The sequence below is a fragment of the Neltuma alba genome, unplaced genomic scaffold (genome assembly GCF_004799145.2).
Source record: "Neltuma alba isolate B1F8T4 unplaced genomic scaffold, ASM479914v2 tig00005722_pilon, whole genome shotgun sequence".
NCBI lineage: Eukaryota > Viridiplantae > Streptophyta > Magnoliopsida > Fabales > Fabaceae > Neltuma > Neltuma alba.
Window position 1 is genome coordinate 401,247 of NW_021634207.1, and position 21,735 is coordinate 422,981.

General features: G+C 37.0%; 3 protein-coding genes across 3 annotated transcripts; all 3 read left to right on the forward strand.

Moving 5' to 3' along the window:
- Nucleotides 1-401: 401 nt before the first annotated feature.
- Nucleotides 402-1,232, forward strand: LOC114748499 (protein EARLY FLOWERING 4-like). The gene has a single exon (XM_028936930.1). The coding sequence runs from the start codon at nucleotides 509-511 to the stop codon at nucleotides 893-895; it is 387 nt and encodes a 128-aa protein (XP_028792763.1). The 5' UTR covers nucleotides 402-508; the 3' UTR covers nucleotides 896-1,232.
- Nucleotides 1,233-6,461: 5,229 nt separating this feature from the next.
- LOC114748522 (phosphoinositide phospholipase C 2) lies at nucleotides 6,462-11,246 on the forward strand. The gene is made up of 9 exons (XM_028936951.1): nucleotides 6,462-6,840; nucleotides 7,636-7,832; nucleotides 8,241-8,376; nucleotides 8,455-8,700; nucleotides 8,794-9,017; nucleotides 9,538-9,655; nucleotides 10,063-10,215; nucleotides 10,375-10,461; nucleotides 10,685-11,246. The coding sequence occupies exons 1-9, from the start codon at nucleotides 6,532-6,534 to the stop codon at nucleotides 10,976-10,978; spliced, it is 1,764 nt and encodes a 587-aa protein (XP_028792784.1). The 5' UTR covers nucleotides 6,462-6,531; the 3' UTR covers nucleotides 10,979-11,246.
- Nucleotides 11,247-13,590: 2,344 nt separating this feature from the next.
- LOC114748521 (NF-X1-type zinc finger protein NFXL2-like) lies at nucleotides 13,591-21,039 on the forward strand. The gene is made up of 13 exons (XM_028936950.1): nucleotides 13,591-14,825; nucleotides 14,905-15,018; nucleotides 15,123-15,178; nucleotides 15,731-15,797; nucleotides 16,173-16,265; nucleotides 18,201-18,286; nucleotides 18,566-18,728; nucleotides 18,862-19,032; nucleotides 19,246-19,436; nucleotides 19,596-19,677; nucleotides 19,849-20,055; nucleotides 20,442-20,531; nucleotides 20,613-21,039. The coding sequence occupies exons 1-13, from the start codon at nucleotides 13,683-13,685 to the stop codon at nucleotides 20,769-20,771; spliced, it is 2,622 nt and encodes an 873-aa protein (XP_028792783.1). The 5' UTR covers nucleotides 13,591-13,682; the 3' UTR covers nucleotides 20,772-21,039.
- The last annotated feature ends 696 nt before the right edge of the window (nucleotides 21,040-21,735 follow it).

The window sequence follows — 21,735 nt, forward strand, 5'->3', positions numbered from 1 at the left end:
GAAGACATTCATATTCTGATCCACGCAGGCAAAAAGGCAACTTCCCTTTTTGTCGTCGTGGCACCGCCTTTCCCTGCCCTTTTCACTTTTGTTCCACCTCTAAGATATTTTCTCTGCCCCTGCTCCTCACCCTCCCCCACTCGCACGCATGCTTTCCCACCTGTCCCTCCCAATCACAGATTGCTTTGCATGCAGGAGTTGGCTGCTTTGGTATTATGCGCAGCGCACGCTCTTGCCCAGTGCGAGTGGGTGGGTGTGTTATTCTCCATTGATGAAGAGAGCAGCAGGTGGAACACAAGGCCATATTCTTTCTTATCGCCAATATAATACTCAATACTCATCAAATAACGCCACTCTCCAGCTCCCCCGGCCTCTATATATACGTTGCCTCCTCCTCACCCTCTCCTCACCAAACCAGCCCAACCCATACTCGCCAATTTCACACACTCATCGATCCACCCCTCCCCTTCCGTCCTCTTCGATCATCTTCATCGTATTATTGATACAGATGGAAGACCCCTCCCGCCGCCGCCATCACAAAAAGAACCACTACTACCACCACCCCGCCGCCACCACCTCCGTCAGCACTACCACCGGCGAGTCTGACGAAGAGGTCGAGGAGACCGAAGAAGGCGACCCTCAGGCCTGGGCCACTTTCAACAGCAGCTTCCGACAGGTTCAGTCCGTTTTGGACCGCAACCGCCTCCTCATTCAGCAGGTGAACGAGAACCACCAGAGCAGGATCCCCGACAATATGGCCCAGAACGTCTCTCTCATTCAGGAGCTCAACGGCAACATCTCCAAGGTCGCCCATATCTACTCTGATCTCAACTCCGAATTTACCACCATGTGCCACAAACACTCCAAGAACTCTGGCTCTCGACGCAACAAATGACATGCCGCCACATCCCAACGCTCTTTCCATTATTTTACAACTCCATCTCCATCCAATCTCCCGTTCCTACCCACTCTCTCCCTATCTTTATCTCGTGTACTGTGTGTCCTTGCGTATTGTACATGTGGTTGAAAAATAATGACGGTAATTTACTTAGGTTCTGTTCCTCGCGAATAATTAATCCTTGAACTTGTCATTTGTAAACATACGTCATTAGTCCTACACACACACGCACACATATGCAGACCCTTTCATTTGGCCAAGTAGAATAAGTTGTCAAGCCCAAACTGTACGTCAGTGTCCTGAAAGCAATAATATAAACTGACTTTAATCTGTTCTTCTGTGTTGGGACGACGATGCTTTGTGCTGGAATACGCAGCCCTTCTCCATTCCACACTTCAAAGGTCGAAAAGAAGAAAACGAAAGCAACGCTCTTCACTTCTGACCACTTTATGAGTTTGAGCATGGCCGTAAAATTGAAATTCAGCTATTGCGAAAGGAATCTAACCTCACATTTACATATTAGAGGTGTAGCGTTTGACCAGCAATATAATATTCTAACCTCTTTATGTTGCATGTCTCCATAGCGGCACTTTTTACCTGTGAATAGTAGATATCATTTTCTTTTTGCCTTTGTTTTGGTAATCCTTGTCATGATTAGGTTCTGCCAGTGGAAAGTTTCTTGCAAGCAATTAGTCGGTGTCCACTTGCAGGCCAGATCTACATATGGGAAGTATTTGAGGAACAATGATTAGGGCTCAGATTTTTGCCAAGTGCTTTTAGTGCGATGTGAAATGTTTATACTTGTTTTGAGACTGTACTGTTTTTATCTTTTCTCTGGTCTATTTCTTAAATTTAATTGGCAGCATCTTTTGTTGAATTTTTATTCAACTTGAAATGACTATGAAAGTGCAAACATCAAACTTTAGACCCAATTTCAATACTTACTATTTTGATCGGCATTTTAAATTCGTCAGATTTATATTGTTTATATGTGATTTGAACAGTCCATATTTAAAGTTTTTAATTAATTATTTTTAAGTAGAAAAATTATTTTTTGAAAAAAATGTTAGTTAAGATATTATTTTTATTGTAAATTCTACACATATTAAAACAATTATTTTGAATGAATAAAAATAAAAAAAATAAAATTCGAACCATTCATATAAAATATAAACCATCTAGATCTAATAATAAATTTAGGGTGCTCATCACCGAAACTGGATTCCCAAATTTTGCATGGTATTTCAGTTGAGTTGTATGACATGTTTAACGAATAGTACAAGTATTTACATATTTTATTTATTCTGTGTGGATTACAGCAAGGATTCTTTTAGCTGGTAAAAAAAAAAAAAAGAAGAAGCAAGGATTCTTTTAGGTTTGACTATTAATATTCTATGCACATTGCACAATACCCTCTCGGTTCTTTTTTTCCTTTCCCGTCAGGCTGCCGGTGAACTATTTCCCAACTTTTCTTAGGGTCGTTGGATCATATTGGAAAAATAGCTTATTAAAAAAAGTAACTTTTAAAAAAGTAAAATTAGATAAAAGTTAAATTGGATAAGTTGAATTGTGTTTGGATTGGAGTTCAGAAAAACTAGTTTGTAAAAGTGAGATTGGTAAAAAGTTGTTTAGATTATGGTTGAGTAAAAATAAGTTTAGTTGTAAAATGACTAAAATAGATATGAGTTTTAATAAATAATGAAACATAATTAAAAAAATGATTTCACATAATACAATGAAATTAAAATAATTTAATATGAAGAAGTCAAATCTAATGAGTGAATTAAATTTTAAAACTTTGGAGAAATCATAAAAAAACATTTTGAATATAAAGTGAAAGATGAAAAAAAATGAATTGAGGTAATATAATAAATTTAAATTAATTAATATGCCGAAGTGAAATTGATTGAATGAATTAAATTTTAAAACTTTAGAGAAATCATAAAAAATAATTTAAATATAAAGTGAAACATGAAAAAATAAAATATATTTCTAGGGTCATATTTAAAAATAAAAATATATTTCTAACTTATTTATTATTTTCAAGTAATTTTAATTGATTTTTTGTTATCTACAAATTAGTTATTTGAAGTTTATAATAAAAACCAAAAGAGATAATAAATTTCTTAGTTTTTTCTCTTTTCATATTTCAAAAGTCATAAGTCATAAGCTATAAGTTATAGTGTCTATTTGGCATCACTTATTTTGAGCTTATAAGTAGCTTATAAGCTCTATAAGCTCGATTGACACAATTGGGTCTGTTTGGATCAACTTTTCTGCAATTGGGCTTTTGTCTGAAAAGCTACAATAAGCTATAAGCTAAAATTAACAGCTTATGACTTATAGCTTTTGAAATATGGAGAGAGAGAAAGTTAAGAAATTTATTACCTCTTTTGATTCTTATTATAAGCCTCAAATAACTAATTTGTAGATAATAAATAATCAGTTAAAATTAGTTGAAAGTAATGAATAAATTAGAAATATATTTTTATTTTTAAATATGCTCCTAAAAATATACTTTTATTTTTTCATGTTTCACTTTATATTTAAAATATTTTTTATGACTTCTTCATATTAAATTATTTTAATTTCATTGTATTATGTGAAATTATTTTTTTAATCATGTTTCATTATTTATTAAAACTCATATCTATTTTGGTTATTTTATAACCAAACTTACTTTTACTCAATCATAATCCAAACAACCTTTTACCAATATCACTTTTGCAATCTAGCTTTTCTGAACTCTAATCCAAACACAATTTAGCTTATCCAATTTAGCTTTTATCTAATCTCACTTCTTTATAAGCTACTTTTTCAATAAGCTGTTAATTTTAGCTTATAACTTATTGTAACTTTTTATATAAAAGCCACCTTACCCAATCATTCAACCAAACAACATTAAATTTGTAATCGTGCTTTTCAGCCTCATAAGTCACTTATGGTGCCTAGAACGCCCAGCCAAATAGGTTGTTAATTATTTTGTTTTTTCGCCTCAGTTGGTTTAATCGAGGGGTTTCATCCTCACATCATGCAGGGGGTTGGCTATCTCGGGGCCTCTAACACAAAACTAGTTTAAATAATATTACTCCTCTAATTGTTAATATAAAATATATTTAATTAATTTGATTAGATTAAAAAAAGTTAGATAAGTTAGTTAATTATAAGAAATGTGACATGTTTTTCCTAAAATACCATAATCATCTTTATTAATACTCTCCCTCTCTCTTTTATTTGAATATAGTTGAAAGAGTATCTATAAGGATGATTTAGAAAAAATTAATAAATATGAGAAATAGGTCTTATATTTAGGATAAAAATCAACTTAACAATTAGATCCTATAGTAAGGACTAGAGAAGTATCTTTTGTTCTTAATATAAAAGTTAGTTTGATATTTAATTTAATCTTAAATATAAAATCTTAATCCATTTTATCATTCATGTTTATTCATTTTTAAAAAAAATAGTTTTCGTAATAGTTACACATATTAAAAATTTCATCAAATGATAGTTCTAGTTAATACACATGATTAGCAAAGATATTTTATAAAAGACAATATTCCTCCGGTCCTAAATATAAATAATTATAATTTATGAAAGAAAACATCTGTTTATTATAAATAACTAATTTAATTAATTAGTTAAACTAATTTTTATATTAATAACCGGGTTAGGAACACAAATTCTGCAAGCGAACTGGAATGATACACGTAATTGAGAAATTGTAATTAACTACTTTTTGGCTCGGTAGTGAATTAATAAATGGCGGTGAATGTGGATTTCAGGAGCAGAATGCCGTTTGCGAAGACGTTGAGGATGAGGCAATCAATGGCAGAAGCTGCGAAGAGTCATAATCACGCGGTTGAGTTATTAATGGGGAAAGAGAAATCAGAGGTAGGGATGCGATGCTTATCCAAGCTCGGGTGAGGAACAGGACAGGTAGATTCCCGTTTGACTGCCGCAGACAGAGCGAGCCGGGAACTGCAGAGTACGCGAAATTGACATGATTTCCAGTTTCACATCTTAACTGTTACCACATCAAAATCAAACCCGGAAGAGAGAGAGTGAGACCTGAATTAGATGCGGATGGCCTTTCAAGGGAAGTGATCTCGTGTGATATGATGTTAAGGGAATGGGGTTGAAGGGTGAGCGTCATGACCCAGCCTCCCAATTCCCTTGCCTCACCACCATTAGCATCACATCTCCCTCCAACACAACTGCATTACCTTTTTTCTTTGCTATTTATGTTTTAATGGCTGCCATCCATCTCCAAATCAATCCTCAGAAAGTTAGGGAGGAGGGTAGGTATCCCATTGCTGCTGCCTGGATGCTGTTTTGCTGCTTAGGATTATCATATTCACTGCCCACCCCTTCACAGCAAAACCCCACCGAACACTGCTTCCCAAACTCTCTTGATCGATATATTTTCCTCCTCTCAATCTTGCCCACACAAACAACACATGAGCACCCACGTCTAGTTTTAAGTAAATTTAATTCTGCTCCTAATGTGAGTATTTTATTGATGAACGACCTGTAAATATTTTTACAAATGAGTTTTTGGAATTTAACTCACATAAATTTATTGTAATAAAACAGATACTGTGATTAATTTTTGTTATGATGAATTTGAAATTTTGAATATTTTAATTTGACTCAAACAGGAAGGATAACATAGCTCAATGAAGTGCTCCCACCTGTCCATAATATAAAATTTTGGTTAGAAAAAATTATGATTCAAAATAGAAGATGTTGTCAGGATAATTAATATGATTTTTTTGACTTTCACCATTATTAAATATAGGAGAGAGAGATAAGAGATGAAAAATAATAAAAGCACAATATCAAAAGCAACTTTATATTTTTAAGGGTAAAATATGAAAATTTTCTTATTTTAGAACAGATTAAATGATTGAACTTCTTTTTTTTTTAGTATGTAAGAAAAATTAACCAACTTTTTATATTTTAGATAGAATAAAAATAAATTTATATTTTTAATTTAAAAAGATGTCTAATAAATGAGTCAGTTAATTGTAGCAGTTGTCGGGGTATTAAAGATAAGATGCCAAAGGCCCAGGATGAAGCAGATGATAATGGAATCATTGAAATCGACAAAGTGAATTCAAATCATCACAAACAAAAAAGACAAATACCACAAGGAAATATACAGTGCTTCGTAATATGACACAATTTTAGAAAATTCTAAACCTTCACCATTTTATGATTCACAATTTTGGAGTGGATGCAAAACGAAAAGCATATGCTGACCAAAAGGAAAAAATTTAAATAAATTATCAGCTTCGTCGTCGTCATCAAGAATAATTATGAACAGTGATGATGCCAAGTGACGCTTTACAGGCGACTTGAACATTTTCTTTAACGGATGTTATGCGATAACAGATCAATCACAAGAGTTCGGATGTGTATTGTGCCAGGTGGCCGCGATCTTACTGGTCGGAGGTTCCCAGGTAGGACCCGCAGGGTCCATCCTTCCCTTTCTGGAGACAACCCTTGTTCAATTGTAATCTCCTGTCATTGCCCACAACACAAGGAACGCATCCGCTTCCCATCAAAAGGCACTCCTCATCCTCAACCTCTCCCGCATTTCCGATTCTTGCAATTTGGAAAGAAATTCTATGTCCAAACAGAGTTACAAAGTCTGCTTCTGCTGCCGCCGGGGCTTCAAGCTGGGCGTCTCGGAAGCGCCGGCCGAGGTCAAGACTCTTTTCGAACAGTACTCCGACAATGGTTCCATGAACGCCGCTCACCTCCAAAGGTTCTTGATAGAGGTGCAGAAACAAGAGAAAGCCACCGAGGGGGATGCGCAAACCATCATTGATGGCCTAAAGCATCTGAATATCTTTCATCGGGGTGGCCTCCATCTTGATGGTTTCTTCGAGTACCTCTTCAGTGACGCTAACCAGCCGCTTTTACCTTCTCAAGGGGTAACTCTGCCTTTTCTTGTTTTGCTTGACAGCCTTGTCTTAAATTTATACCATGTTTGGAACGGGTTTTTTTTAAGGGGAGGGAAGGCAAGTTGCTCCCCTTCCTCCCTCCCCTCGTTTGGCTGGTGCATTTTTTCAATGCATCTTAATTTCATTTGAGTGCATTTTGATCAAATTCATTTACTGTTGTTAGGATCCATAATTGAAGAAGTTTTTAATAAAAGAACTGATGAAACAGGAAAAAGCTAGATTTTTAGAGAATTCGATCACGGTATGGCATTGCTGGGATATCCTCTTCATCAGATTTCCTTTTTTTTTTTGGGGGGGGGGTGGGGGATCTCCTATCGAAGCCAAATGGACTATGTTCTTGGCTCAATACAGGGTATTGGGGTGATGCTATCCCATTAATCCATGCTGTATTCAGGTGCATTTACAATAATTTGTGCTATAATTCAGCATCTCCTTTTCTGGCACCCAAGTCCTGCAACTCAAAGCATCTAGGTCCAAAGCAACGGGTTTTGGGTCTATTTAATTTCATTTACAACAATATTCCCTTATTTTCAGATTAACTTTTCGGACTCCTAAATTTGCACATTAAAGTCCTCCCATTTCCCTAGTGAACTTCGGGGGCAACGTATCTGGTAAATTAGCCAAGGGTTCGGGTCCAATTTATTGATATGAAAGTACATCTGAACTTCCAGAAGTCATGATCACCTACGTATGTAGTACTCTTTATAATTATAATTACTATTTATTCTTATTATTTTGTTTGCGTAATTATTTCTTCTGTTACAGGTGCACCATGACATGACTTTACCCTTGTCTCATTATTTCATATACACTGGCCATAACTCCTACTTAACTGGGAATCAGCTTAGCAGTGATTGCAGTGATGAACCCATCATACATGCACTGAAGAGAGGTGTAAGGGTAATCGAATTGGACATATGGCCTAATGCCACAAAGGATAACGTGGACGTTCTTCATGGAAGGTATGAGCTCGCTCATTAACCAAAGGCTCCCTTAATTGTTATGGATTGAAAAATTCATAATTAACATTGTGATTCGAATTCAATATCACCTCAATTTTCTTCTTTTGCGAGAAAATTTTATAGGGAAAATTATATATCTGATGATATGAATATGATGACAATTTCTTTTTCTGTTTATTTTGTCATGATGACGCTAATATCTGTTAAAGGAAAACCTGTTTGGCAAAAGTACATTTTTCTTTGAAATTCGGCAAAATGGACAAAGTAGAAGATTATGCTTGAATTCTGTTTAAGAAAATAAATGAATAGTCGTAGTTGTAGAACTGGCTTAGGTAAACCTGTTGAACTTGGCATTTTCCTAAACTTTTTGAATTTATTTTACACATTTATTTATTATTCTATACGTAGGACGCTGACTACTCCTGTGGAGCTCATCAAATGTTTGAGATCCATCAAGCAGTATGCCTTTGAAGCGTCTGAATATCCAGTTGTGATAACTCTAGAAGATCACCTCACTCCAGATCTTCAGGCTAAAGTGGCTGAGGTCGGTTTCTTTGAGTTTATTGGGATTCAAAATGAATACATTCTTATAATTGACAACCCTCCTCCATTTTTTATTTAGATGGTCACTCAAACATTTGGAGACATACTATTTTATCCTGGTTCAGAGGTCTTGAAGGAATTTCCTTCTCCTGAGTCGCTAAAGAAAAGGATTATCATATCAACCAAACCACCTAAGGAGTTCCTTCAGGCAAAAGAAGCAAAGGAGAAAGAGGATGAATCACAGAAGGGAAAGGCCTTAGGAGACGAAGAAGCGTGGGGGAAAGAGGTCCCAAGCCTGAAACGTGGGGCTATAGCTGATTACCAGGTATGAAACTCTCAGGCGATGCTTTACATGAATTGCTATCACATTTGTTTTGGCAAATAGAATTGATGACATGCCATTTACCACCTTTAACAGGACAATCAGGATGAAGATGATGACGAGGACGATCTTGATGAAGCAGACAAGTCAAATCAAAATGCTGCTCCTGAATATAAGCGTTTAATTGCCATTCATGCTGGTAAACCTAAAGGTGGATTAGATGAATGTCTCAAAGTGGATCCAGACAAGGTGAGACGTCTAAGCTTGAGTGAGCAACAGCTTGAAAAGGCTGCTGAAGCTCATGGAAAGGACATCGTCAGGTATTAATTGTTGGTTCTAATGAGCTCTTTCGACATGAACTGGCATCCTGTAAATCATGAATTGTTTCCAGAATATAGCTCTTCTATTTTCAGCAAAAATACTAAATTTCATTGTTAGATGGGCTACTTTTTCTATTGACAATTCTGGCATTTTATGAAATTTGAGGCATGATACGAGATTGACTGAGTATGATTTTCTGCATATCTGATGGCCCCCTGCTTGAGCATCTTGCCGCTTTATAGTTGATAATGCTAGGGGCTCATTGGTCTATATGCTGTTTTAACAAAGCCAATATTCACAGTAAAAAATTTTGGTGTGTTAACAATAGCATGATTTAGAAGCATGTCCAGTAAGTTTGTTGGAGACTAAAATGATATGAGATGCCCAAGTACCATATTGATCAGTATGAGATGTTAAATGGGGTGTTTGTGTGTGAAATGATTCTCTCCCCTCAATGACTACCTTTTGGAAAGAGGTCTTTCCATTTCATTTGAGCACCCATTGGTGGCTTTTCTGCAGGTTTACTCAGCGTAATATATTAAGGGTGTACCCGAAAGGCACTCGAATTACCTCATCAAATTATAACCCGCTGATTGGGTGGATGCATGGAGCTCAAATGGTTGCATTTAACATGCAGGTTTCTATTCCTTTCTTCTATATTTTTCCTGTTTTCGTCTCCGTTCTCTCGGGTATTATATCCTTTTTTCTGATATATATCTATATTCTATTTATGTTCAAGTCGAGGACATTAGAAATTTGGGAAAGTTCGTCCTGTTAGTAAACTATGAGGATGATGGAAATTAAAAATATGATTTATACCAATAAACAATATTGGAAAGTTAGTATGTGCTCTTGCCTGCAGGTTTCCCTTAGTCATATGAGTTTGTATTGACTCTTCTTTAAGCTAAATCGCAGAAGAATTCTATTACACGTATCTTTGACTCCCAGTGGTCTTTGACATCATATATTTATTATGACTATGATATTTTTTAAGATCATGAAAGATATTTACTCCAGTTTTCCATGTGGGTGATTTCATGACAGGGGCACGGCAGATCACTTTGGTTGATGCAAGGAATGTTCAAAGCCAATGGCGGATGTGGTTACGTTAAAAAACCCGATTTTCTATTAAAGACTGGTCCGAATAATGAGGTCTTCGATCCTAAAGCTGAGTTGCCTGTGAAGACTACTTTGAAGGTAAGTGCTTTCTTACTTGGTGAATCTGTATATTCAATCTTTCAAGCCCGCGTCAATCGGATCTAGTTTTTCTGCACCTGCAAACAGCAGCACATAGATGTCGCTTTTTATCGTATTTTAGCACTGAACAAAGATCATCCTGTTTTTGCTCTTTTGAAGGTGACTGTATACATGGGGGAAGGATGGTATATTGATTTCCCCCATACACATTTTGATCAGTTCTCACCTCCAGACTTCTACGCAAGGGTTAGTTAACATGATCCGCCGCATCTTTATGTTTGCCGTTTCTGAATTTCACGTTCTAGGTCTGGCTAAAAGTTTCCTGTTTCATTTAGATTGAAAATGCAGGGGTTATTCATTATTGCTATGATCAGATACCATTCATCTGACATTTGTTTTTCAACCATTTTGTAATTTAGCATCCGCGATGACCCTCACATTTCAATTTAAATCGATAACTGTTATGCAGGTGGGGATTGCTGGAGTCCCTGCTGATAATGTCATGAGAAAAACAAAGACAATAGAGGACAGTTGGTTACCTTCTTGGAATGAAGTGTTCGAGTTCCCCCTTACTGTTCCAGAATTAGCTGTGCTTCGCATAGAAGTTCATGAGTATGACATGTCAGAGAAGGATGACTTTGGGGGGCAAACATGCCTCCCTGTTTCAGAGCTAAGAAGTGGAATTCGGGCAGTTCCACTGTGTAGCCGCAAGGGAGATAAGTACAACTCTGTAAAGCTTTTTATGCGCTTTGAATTTTGTTGACATTGTGCAGACATTTAAAGGTTCCATTAGTTGAGAGTTTGTTTTGTAAGTATTGCTGCGTGATGTGAATAATTCTGTTGAGGGATGCTCTAAGATGTGTGTATGATTTGATTGCCTGTTTTTTTTTTTTTGGGGGGGGGGTGTTGAAGAGTTGGCTTTGTGTTGTAAGGCTTTTTAACACACACACACCACACAAAATATCTCAAGCAAGATTTTTATGGGGTGCTTCAATTCCTTACCATATGAATTGTTAGTTTGCATTCGCACATCAGTATCCTTTTCATGTTTCTTTACTGTTTTAAGATGTGTTGGAGTGGAAGTGACTAAAAATGAAGGGAGAGAGCAAAAATTGGCAATATACCGTCAGTAGTGTTATTGTAATATATATCTAAAGTTTACTACCATTTTTTAAGATGGACGCTGCATTCACTTTTTAGCACTGAGGTGATTCTTATGTTTAAGAAGGATTAAAAATTATTAAATAATTTTTGTAAAAGATATAGGGTATTGTAAAAAATTCTTCCATTTCTATAAATACTAAATAAAGTATTAAATTTAATCGTAAAAAATAGAAAGTACACGTGAGCTTTAAAAAACAGAGTTCAAAGGAAGCACTTGATCGCTATTCTTATTGCGTGTTATTACAACAATGTTATCTAGAAGCTTTAGGCCAATATGCTATGATAGGGAACCAAACTCAGAAACAAGTGAACAAGAGACCGGCCTTCGCTTTTTGAGGCCCTTCCCTCCATCAGGTCCACATATGGCTCATCTCCTTCTTGCCGAGTGGCTATCGCGCCTTACCTTTGAAATGGAGCTGCTCCGGCGAAAAATGGTTTGAGTTTCAAGGATATGAGTCAGGTAAGAGGGGATTGTCAAAATCCCTTGCCAATGAAAGCTACAAGTCTAAACTAGTGGAAACAATGGAATAAAATTTGGCTGTTCTTCTCACAACAAATATTGTTGGAACAAGACTATCCACTGAATTAGATAAGATACAAGTTCAATATTTAATGGTGGGATCGTAGTTAGACGGATGTTAATTCTTGTTACACCGTATTTGTTACTAATGACATTATTATTTTTTTCGGAACATTTCTTTGCACTAATTTGGAGTGATTACTAACCGTATCAACCTTTTTTTGTATAAAAGCTCAGGACGTCAGGTAAATTTGTCTCAAATACGAATTTACTTTTCTTTTGGAATAGCGAAATTAGTTTGACTTTGAAATTTATTCAGACGGTGAATTTAGAAAAACACCTTGGGTTTCTTTCCATCACAAAGGGTGATCAAAAACACCTTTTTAAGTGGTTGCGGATAAAGTTAAGGGCTGCCTTTTAACATGGAAAGCTAATTCCCTCTCCCTAGCGAGCGGCGCAACTCTTTTATGTGTTCAGTCACATCCTCCACACCTGGGCACACTATGCAGATCGCTCTTTTACCTGCCAGCGCTTGCGAGACTCTGAAAAAAAATGCAACGAGGGCTTTCTTTGGGCTAACTCAGATGTGAGAAAGGAAAATGGTTTGGTTACTTAGGATGAAGCTTGTAAAGCCAAGAAGAAATGCGAATCGGGACTGAGTCATGCTAAAAGCCTTGACCACGTGTTTCTCACGCAGTCATAGGATGGCCTCTGAGTTTCGCCGGATGATGGCTAGGTAGCGGCTTGCTTGCATGATTTGAAAATTGCACGCGACACTGGAGCTTGAAATATTGTGCTTCAGTCTAACTGAAATGAAACAAAAATGGATTTAATTACTTCATTGTGAGAGCATGGGACTATCGCTGAAGTGAAGAGATTAATGAACAAGTAATGGGTTTTTAAGCTTCAGTGCATGAATTGATTATACTGGCCAGGTTGGGACTTGACTTCCGACTATGCCGACTGACTCCTCCGTGACACAAGTGGAGGCCATCTTAGCTTATGATTGTAAGATTGTTGCATAGTTAGAACTTGTACCTAGAAAACATAGCCTATCTCAATTTTTTTTTTATATTATCTCTTCCCGCATGCCCCACTGCAATTAATAAAGATAGTTGTGTCAAAATTTTTATAAAATGTTCTTCTCGGTAATTTTATTTTGATTTTAAATATAAGTTACTCCCTCCGTTCCTTATTATAAGAGACGAATAACCGAATTACGTTGATAAAAAAAACAGTTAAAATTAGTTAAGAACAATTAATGTGTAAAAAGTATAATCTTTTTTCCAAAAATGCCCTCATTAATAAGAAAAGAGAGCATGAGAGAGAACAATTAAATTATTAAAAGAAAGAGAAGTGGGAAGGAGAGAGAGTGTGAGTTGGAGACAATAAATATGGGTAAAATAGGAAATCAACACAAAAAAGTAGAGACAACTTTTAAGTGTCTCTTATATATAGGAACAAGCCATAAGCATCAAATGTCTCTTATAATAAGGAACGGAGGGAGTATCAATTTATTTTATCCTTACAATTATGCTTATTTCTCACATCAATGCTATTGGTTATATAGGTATAGAAGGCTTTTTTTAAAATCAAATTCTTATATTTAGCATGGGCGAGGGAGTAAATAATTTCTTCTTCTTCTTCTTCTCGGTGGGGTAAATAATTACATCTTGAAGCGGGACATCGATTTCCTAGTACTCCGCTGGACAGAACACAGAACATAACGAGATTATAACCATCCCCAACATCGGGTGGCCGATTGTATTGGCACATCCCCAGCATGAACTCTGCTCATGACCATAGTCACCCACCGCTTCTGTCGGACTCTTCTGACTCTGACTCCGACCATGGGCAGTCTAGCTCCGTGCTACTTCGCCACATGGACCTCTCAGACTCCATTTTCAAATCTTATTTCGAGTTCATTGGCCAGTCATCGGCAACTGCTGCTGACCTTTCAAAGATCCAGTCTTTTCTCACATCCTCCTCCTCCGGTGCTCTATCATGCTTGATATGCCTCGAACGCATCAGACTCTCCGATCCCACTTGGTCCTGCTCCTCCCTCTGCTACGCTGTCTTTCATCTTGTCTGCATACAGAGCTGGGCGCGCCAGGCATCCGACCTCGCCGCCGCGCGCGCGGCAACGCGCCTACCTGTTACAGTTGACAAGGCTGCCGAGTCTGCCACATGGAACTGCCCTAAATGCAGGGCTGAATACTCCAAAACTCAGATCCCTAAATCCTATGTGTGTTTCTGTGGAAAATTGGAGAATCCTCCAAGTGATGATCCCTGGGTATTGCCACATTCATGTGGCGACGTTTGTAATAGGCCGTTGAAGAACAATTGCGGGCATTATTGCTTGTTGCTGTGCCATCCAGGGCCATGCCCATCATGCCCAAAGCTTGTCAAGTCTCGGTGCTTTTGTGGGTCACTTCAAGACGTTCGCAGATGCGGGTATAAGGAATTTTCCTGTAACAATCCTTGTTCGAAGCTCTTGGACTGTGGTGTTCACAGGTGTTCTGAGATCTGTCATGTTGGCCCTTGCCCACCTTGCCGAGCCCGTGGAGTTTTTAAGTGCCAATGCGGGCAGAAAAGGGAGGAGAGGGAGTGTTGTGATCGCATTTTTCAATGCGATACTCCATGCGGGAAGGTTCTTAGCTGCGGGAAGCACATTTGTCAGAAAGGATGCCATTCCAGTGGGTGTGGCGAGTGCCCTTTTCAGGGTAAGAGGACGTGTCCATGCGGGAAGAGGACTTATAGAGACATTCCTTGTGATGCTGTGGTACAATTGTGTGGAGCGACTTGCGATAAAATGCTCAGTTGCGGATATCACAAGTGCCCTGAGAGATGCCACCGTGGGCAATGCATTGAGACCTGCAGAACTGTTGTAAGGAAATCCTGCCGTTGTGGGAGCCTGAAGAAAGAGGTAAGTGTCATGACTTTGAATGCATCTTGATCGGCAGTCTTATAGTCACAGTAGGCAAAGTTAACCTCATGTAGAATAGGTCCCTTGCTATCAAGAGTTGTCATGTGAAAGGAAGTGTCAGAGGATACGTGACTGTGGGCGGCATCCATGTAAACGTCGCTGCTGTGATGGTGACTGCCCTCCATGTTCAGAGGTATGTGCATCTTCTTGAGTTAGTGCTTCATTTCAGCTAGAAACTTGTTATGACTTATGACAATGTAAGAGTGATTTTTTATTTCTTATTTTGAAAAATTTTAGATATGTGGCAAGAGGCTTCGATGTAAAAACCATAAATGTCCTTCTCCATGCCACCGGTATGTCCTTTTCTCATGTTTCTAAATTTCCAATCGGCTAAAATTTGCCCATGGTTTAAATTTCTTGAATCTGAGACTGCCTGCCTGATCTATTTGAAGATCGAAGTCAGAGGCCCTCAAACTCAGTGATATTATGTACACTTTCTATCATTCCTCCTGAACAATTGGATTTGCTCAGGTTTTTGGATATAAATATAACTTTTGAAGGCTTTTATATACTTCAAAATTTATAAAACTTTTGAACGCTTTCATATTGGTGAAGCTTATTGACTGCTGCTGGTTGTCCTGTATGTAAGGAGAAGACAGCTGTGTTGTTGGCAATACTATAATATCCATAGTGAAATCTTAGCTTCAAAAGAGTTTATACACACACAGACACAAATACAAAGCCTACATGATAAGTTAAACTATTATTCTTGAATATTTTTGTAAAAATTGACGAACTTCATCTTTTAAAATGTAGTACCGAATTGATGCTAGATGCATATAATTTTGTTCTGAAAAGTTTGAAGTTCAAGGAACCGTATGATGTGGCCAAATTTATTCTCGCAGGGGTCCCTGTGCTCCATGTCCAATAATGGTGACAATCTCATGTGCATGTGGTGAGACACATTTTGAGGTTGGGTTTGGCTATCAGGGTCATTATTTGCAATACTTGCATTTTCAAAGTGTGTGTCATTTCAAAATTTCTAATATTTTGTTAGATTAGGATAATTTTTTACAAGATTCAAACCAATGCTGTTATTTGTTTATCTTTTATTATGGAAAAGTATTTATTTTTCCTTTTTAATCTTGCTGATTGTTTATGTCAATAAAGTTACAAATGCATGCATAAAACATCTTTTCTCTTATTTCTTCCTTTTGTATTTGTACATTCCATTTGTAATTTTTATTCAACTCTTTCTATTATCTGGATCTTCAATCTAGATGACGATTGCATTAATTTCTACTAATGCTTGGCAACAACTATGCTGAGTGGTGGATTTTGTACCAGGTTCCTTGCGGTACTGAAATGAATCAAAAGCCACCTAAATGCCCAAAACGTTGTCCTATTACTCCTTTATGCAGGCATGCGCCAAATTCCAAGGTACCATTGATTATTGATTTTGTTTTCTGTAGATATTTATATTTCTAGATGAAGATTTATTGAAACATTGTATACTTTCCATCAACACTCCAAAATGTGTGCATGTGGCTGTGACGGAGGAATGAAAAATAGAAGAACAGAAAAATTCTAGAATCTCTCCTTCTCTATAAATGTTGATATCATACCTTTGGCTGATTAACTGGCCTTTTACCCTGATAGTAGGGATGAAAATAGGCTAGGCTAGGCTTTAGGTAATAGGCCTGGGCCTGTAGTAGATATCTAAAGCCTAGTCCTGGGTCTGAACCTACATAAAAGCTTTTTTTTGAGCCTGAGCCTGAACCTGCGAAGGACCTGAGAAGGCTTGAAGCCTGTTGAATGATCTACTTAAAATGTAGGCCTTTAAATAGGCTTAAATGTCTAGGCCTCAAAGTCCATGTATAGCCCTTCAAACCTATTTAAAAACCTATGTTATCTCTTAAAAGTCTAGAATATATTCTCACTTGCGATATAAGAATTTAGCAAGAAAAAGAAAAGAATCCATAGTAACAATAGTTTTTGGATCATGTAGGAATAAGAAAAACTAATCATCTGTTGACTAAATAGATATATTTTTTAAAATTAAGTAAGCGCAACAAGTGGCATGTAAAACTGGATTTTACCTTTTTTAGTTTTCCCACATAAATTGTGGCAAACTCTTCCTACTGAGATTGTAATATTTCATTTAGGCATCACTAAAATAAACTTATAACAATTGTTATGTTTTCACAAACAACAAAAATTAGGGGAGAGGAAGTAAGCTAACATTGCCAGCTTGGGCAATTGAAAATAAAAGAGGTAGAGGTGAATGATAGATGAATGAAAGGGGGTTGATCTTTGGATCAAACCAAAATTTGTAATTTTATAAATAATTTATAAAATTGATTGATAGTATATAATATATAATAAGGCAAATTAAATAGGCCATGCCTATAGGCTTGTAGGCTTGGCCTGTTTACCTAAATAGGCCTGGAAAGAGGCCTAAATATAAGCCCAGTCTATTTACTAAATAGGCTAGGCTAGGCTTTATGCAGGGGCCTACAGCTTATTTCCACCCCTATCTGATAGTCTCTGTTTGTTAAACCAATATGAAATTTAGGACGAGCTAATTCAAGCGTTTACCTTTTAGGGCTGGGCTTCAGCCCTTTGTTGAGTACTTGCTACTTAATTATGTTCTTAATGCATAATTAAATACCATAAGCATATTGGAAAGCAGGCAAGAAGGGATAATAACAAATGACTCTCTTGATGAAGGATAAAGAGATGGTTGCAACAACAAATGTGAAAGTGACCGTCAATTTAAAAAAAAAAAAAAAATTATTGAGGAAACTTACTTTATCACCATCACAAATGGTTATTCTGTAAATTTGGATATGAATGATAAAAATTTTAATAATACTAGTATCAGATAGAAGCTTATTGGATGATGCTTGAGTGAATGATTTTATTAATATATCTTAACATCAAACTGGTGTATTAAATGGATTTTAACGTTTTTTTTTTTGATGCATTGTCATTAATTTTTCTTGTTTTTATTTCTACATTTTAGACTTCATAATATGGTCTAAATCAGATAATGAGTACCCTATTATTTGAGTGATTGGCGGGGCTTAATTGGTTTTCCTTGTGAAATACTTAACCTGATGGTTGTTAGTTATTAGGTGGTCTTTTAGGGCTCTATTAATGTAAAATAAACCTTGTTTATATAAGCGCTTGAAGTGTGCACCTACAAGAAATTTTTATCATGGATAGGCTTTTGTTTATTCTTTATTATTTACCAATATATATTGATTTTATCATTATAGCTGTATGTTCCTTAAGTGAAAAATTATTACATGTTTGGTTATGGATGTTGCATCTTTCTTCCCCATCATTAATGATTATGTAATTCTTGACTAGCCTCACAAATGTCATTATGGAGCCTGTCCTACTTGTCGGCTTCCGTGTGAAGAAGAGTACCCTTGTGGCCACAAATGCAAATTAAGGTTTGGGAGTTTCCTATGTTTACCAATTTAAGATATCACTCAGGGATTGCTTCCCTTACTTCCTTCTTTTGAGAAAGGAATGGAATTTCAAATGTGAAACGTGAACTTTAAATAGTTGAGTTTTGAACTTCCAAGAGTTTAGACATGAGTAGAGAGTACAAGTTAGGGTTTATATTCTGCTCAAATATGATATAGTAGTTCTGTGACAGCTTGAGGCTCATCTAAATTATAGTCAGTATCTTTTCTTTCCCTAACTCTTTTTTTCCTCTCCATGATAAGGTGTCATGGTCCACAACCTCCTCCTAATCCAGAGTTTACACTGAAGCCAAAGAAAAAAAAGACAATACGGCAGACTGGAGGTATTCCTGGCACAGCTTGCCCTCCTTGTCCTGAACTTGTATGGAGATCATGTGTTGGGCAACACATTGGAGCAGAGAGAATGGTTTGTTTTGCTTCTTCTCATAAGCTGTAAATTAACATCTGAAGGAAGATTCTTTTGCATGATTTTGTTCAAACTCAATTTGTTTTTATTTACTCTTGCGCTTTTAATGAAATGTTCTCCCCCCTCCTATTAGATGGTCTGCTCTGATAGATCACAATTTTGCTGTGAAAATTTGTGTGGAAACCCTTTGCCATGCGGTAATCATTTTTGTACTAAAACCTGCCATGCCTTAGAGACACTGTCCTCCTCGGAACAGCTACAGAGAAGTGAGCCTTGTGAAGATTGTACTCTTCCATGTGAAAAGGTGTTGAACATTCCATTTCATTGTATATTATTTTCTCCATTGTGCTGTTTTCTTTCTCATTTATTGTTTTTTTATCTGTCAAACTATTATCACATTTGTTGAGTCAAGTCAGTGAAGGTTCCTTTGTCTTCTTTTCAGAAGCTCAGAAGTCATCTCTTTACTTTCTGAACTCAGCTATAATCTGCGTTTTTTGTATTAAACTTCATTGATCAGGTAAGAGAGCCGAAGTGTCCTCATCACTGCCCTCAGCCTTGCCATCCTGGAGAGTGCCCTCCATGCAAAGTGCTCATTAAACGGTCTTGTCATTGTGGCTCAATGGTCCATGTTTTTGAGTGCATCTACTACAACAGCTTGTCTGCCAAGGATCAAGAGTCTGTTCGATCATGCCGTGGGCCTTGTCACAGGTAATATGGAGCCTGAAGCAGTATTTTTCTTGGCCTAACTTATCATCCAGAAAGAGTTTTAACTGAAAAAGTAGCATATATATGCTTTTAGTTTTTCCTCCATCTCTGAATTAAATTAATTAGTTGATTGAGGGCTTATTGGTCACCTTGGTCTTGCAGAAAGTTGCCATATTGTACACATCTGTGTCCTGAGACATGTCATCCTGGTCAATGCCCATATCCTGATAAATGTTCTAAAAAGGTAGTGTGAGACTATAGTTATCACTTTAGCTTTCGGTATTGAAGATTACATAACCCACTACAATGGGACAGGTCTGAGTTTATGCGCTATCCTATTCCAACTATTTCAAACTAAATGCACCTGTTATTGAATGCATATTGATCTTCAGAACTGAAACTCTTTCTTTGCTAGGTCACTGTTCGTTGCAAATGCCAAACTCTGAGGAAAGAGTGGTTATGTCAAGATGTTCAAGCAGCCTATTATCGTGATGGTTGCCTTCCCAGAGATGTACCAAAAAATCACTTTGGAATTGGACTTATTCCTTGCAATTCTGATTGCAAGAGTAAAGCGCAAGTTGTTGAGTCAGAACTGCAATTACGTAAATCCCAAGTTATGGAGGTGACTTTCCATATTGAAATTCATCTGTTATCCCATCGTTTTTAACTCTCTATTTGTGCTGAACTTGTGAAAATTTAGCTTTCCATGTTCTCATTGTCAGTGAAATTAATTACAAATTTCAGAGCCAACTTAGAACTGAAAAATAATTTTGGTAAAACATGTGTGTGAAACTGAGATACTTTACATTTATATAACTTACCCTGTAAGTTATGCTGAGTTCTAACTGGTAAAATGTACGTGTAATTTTCTGATGCTCTGGCAAACTATAGTTCACCTGAATCCTAGACTGGGAAGAGACGAAAGCATAAGAATTCTTTATGACTTTTCTGCAAAATCAGTACCAAAATGTGCGAAGAGTTCTAATGCAATTTGTATGACTAATGAAGGAAAAAGCACCCGAGACTGGAAAGTCAGTACCAAAACGACGGAAAAGGCGGGAACGCATACAGCAGTCCAGCCAATCAACAAAACTGCAGGTATGTCAATTCTCTAAAAGAAACAGTAACTTCCAACTGCCTCCTTCGTCCCTAACTATGATGAATGCAATCATTGAACAGAAAATTGCATCTTCTACGAAACGGCTTCTTCTTTTTGTCTTACTGTTCATGGCCCTTCTTGCGGCCATATATTATGGCTACAAGGGTCTTTTATGGCTCAATGACTGGATGAATGAAGTTGATGAGCGAAGACGAAGAAGATATTCTCGAATCTCATAAAGTACAGTGGTTAATTTTATCCGCCCATGAGGATGAAGTGACCCAACATGCTCGAAAGTACGCGTTAGATTCTGAGGACATAATGATGCAAGTTGGTTTTATTATAGGAGCTTTTCTTTTTATTAAAAAAAAAAAAAGAGTCTTGAAGAAAGTTTATCTGTCTGTTATACCGAGTTGATAGTCTTCAATAAATATTGGAAGTTTTGAAGTGTCCTACTGTGATTATCATGAACTTAAAGATGGAATGCCTTTCTAGTTTTGATGTTAATAGTTTATGCCATCCATTTTGCCATGTAGCGGATCAGCCTAATGAAACAAGCTGTTGCTAAAAATCTGCTGAAAATTTATAAATAAAAACGGTACCGGAGTTTCTAATTTTTTTTTTTTAAAAAATGATTGTTGAACTAGTGACCGAACAAATTTTGTTTTTATTAATGCTGTCAACGCCAAAAGATGATCATTCCGGGTACCTGCCATGAAGCGGAAGATAAGGGCGGGCCATGGTAGCGGCGGCGGAAAGCAGCGAGGGTGGCACCTGAGCTGAGGGCATGGGATGAGGCCACGGGGGAACCACAGAGAAGATAACTACGGCTGACGGTTACAGAGTGGGATGGCAGCTTTGTCATGTAAAAGGATGGGTCTTCTTGTTGGGAATGGGAGTGCATTGGCCAGTTTTTTTTTTTTCAAGCAGGGAAACACTAGACATGCTTTTCGGATGCTAACCTTAATTACCTAATTTCTTTGATAACCACTGTACAACGTACACTACGGCAAAATCTCCAACTCAGATCATTTCAAATTATTGCATATTGCAGTAGGAGAGAAAACGAAAGACAATATGAAGCCATGTCACATAGTAAGGGTGCGAAGGAGTCAGTCCGAAATCCGAATATGGATCCCAAAGGATAAGTATCAAACTAATTGATCTTAGCGGAATATAATTAGCGAGGAACCACTTTACCCA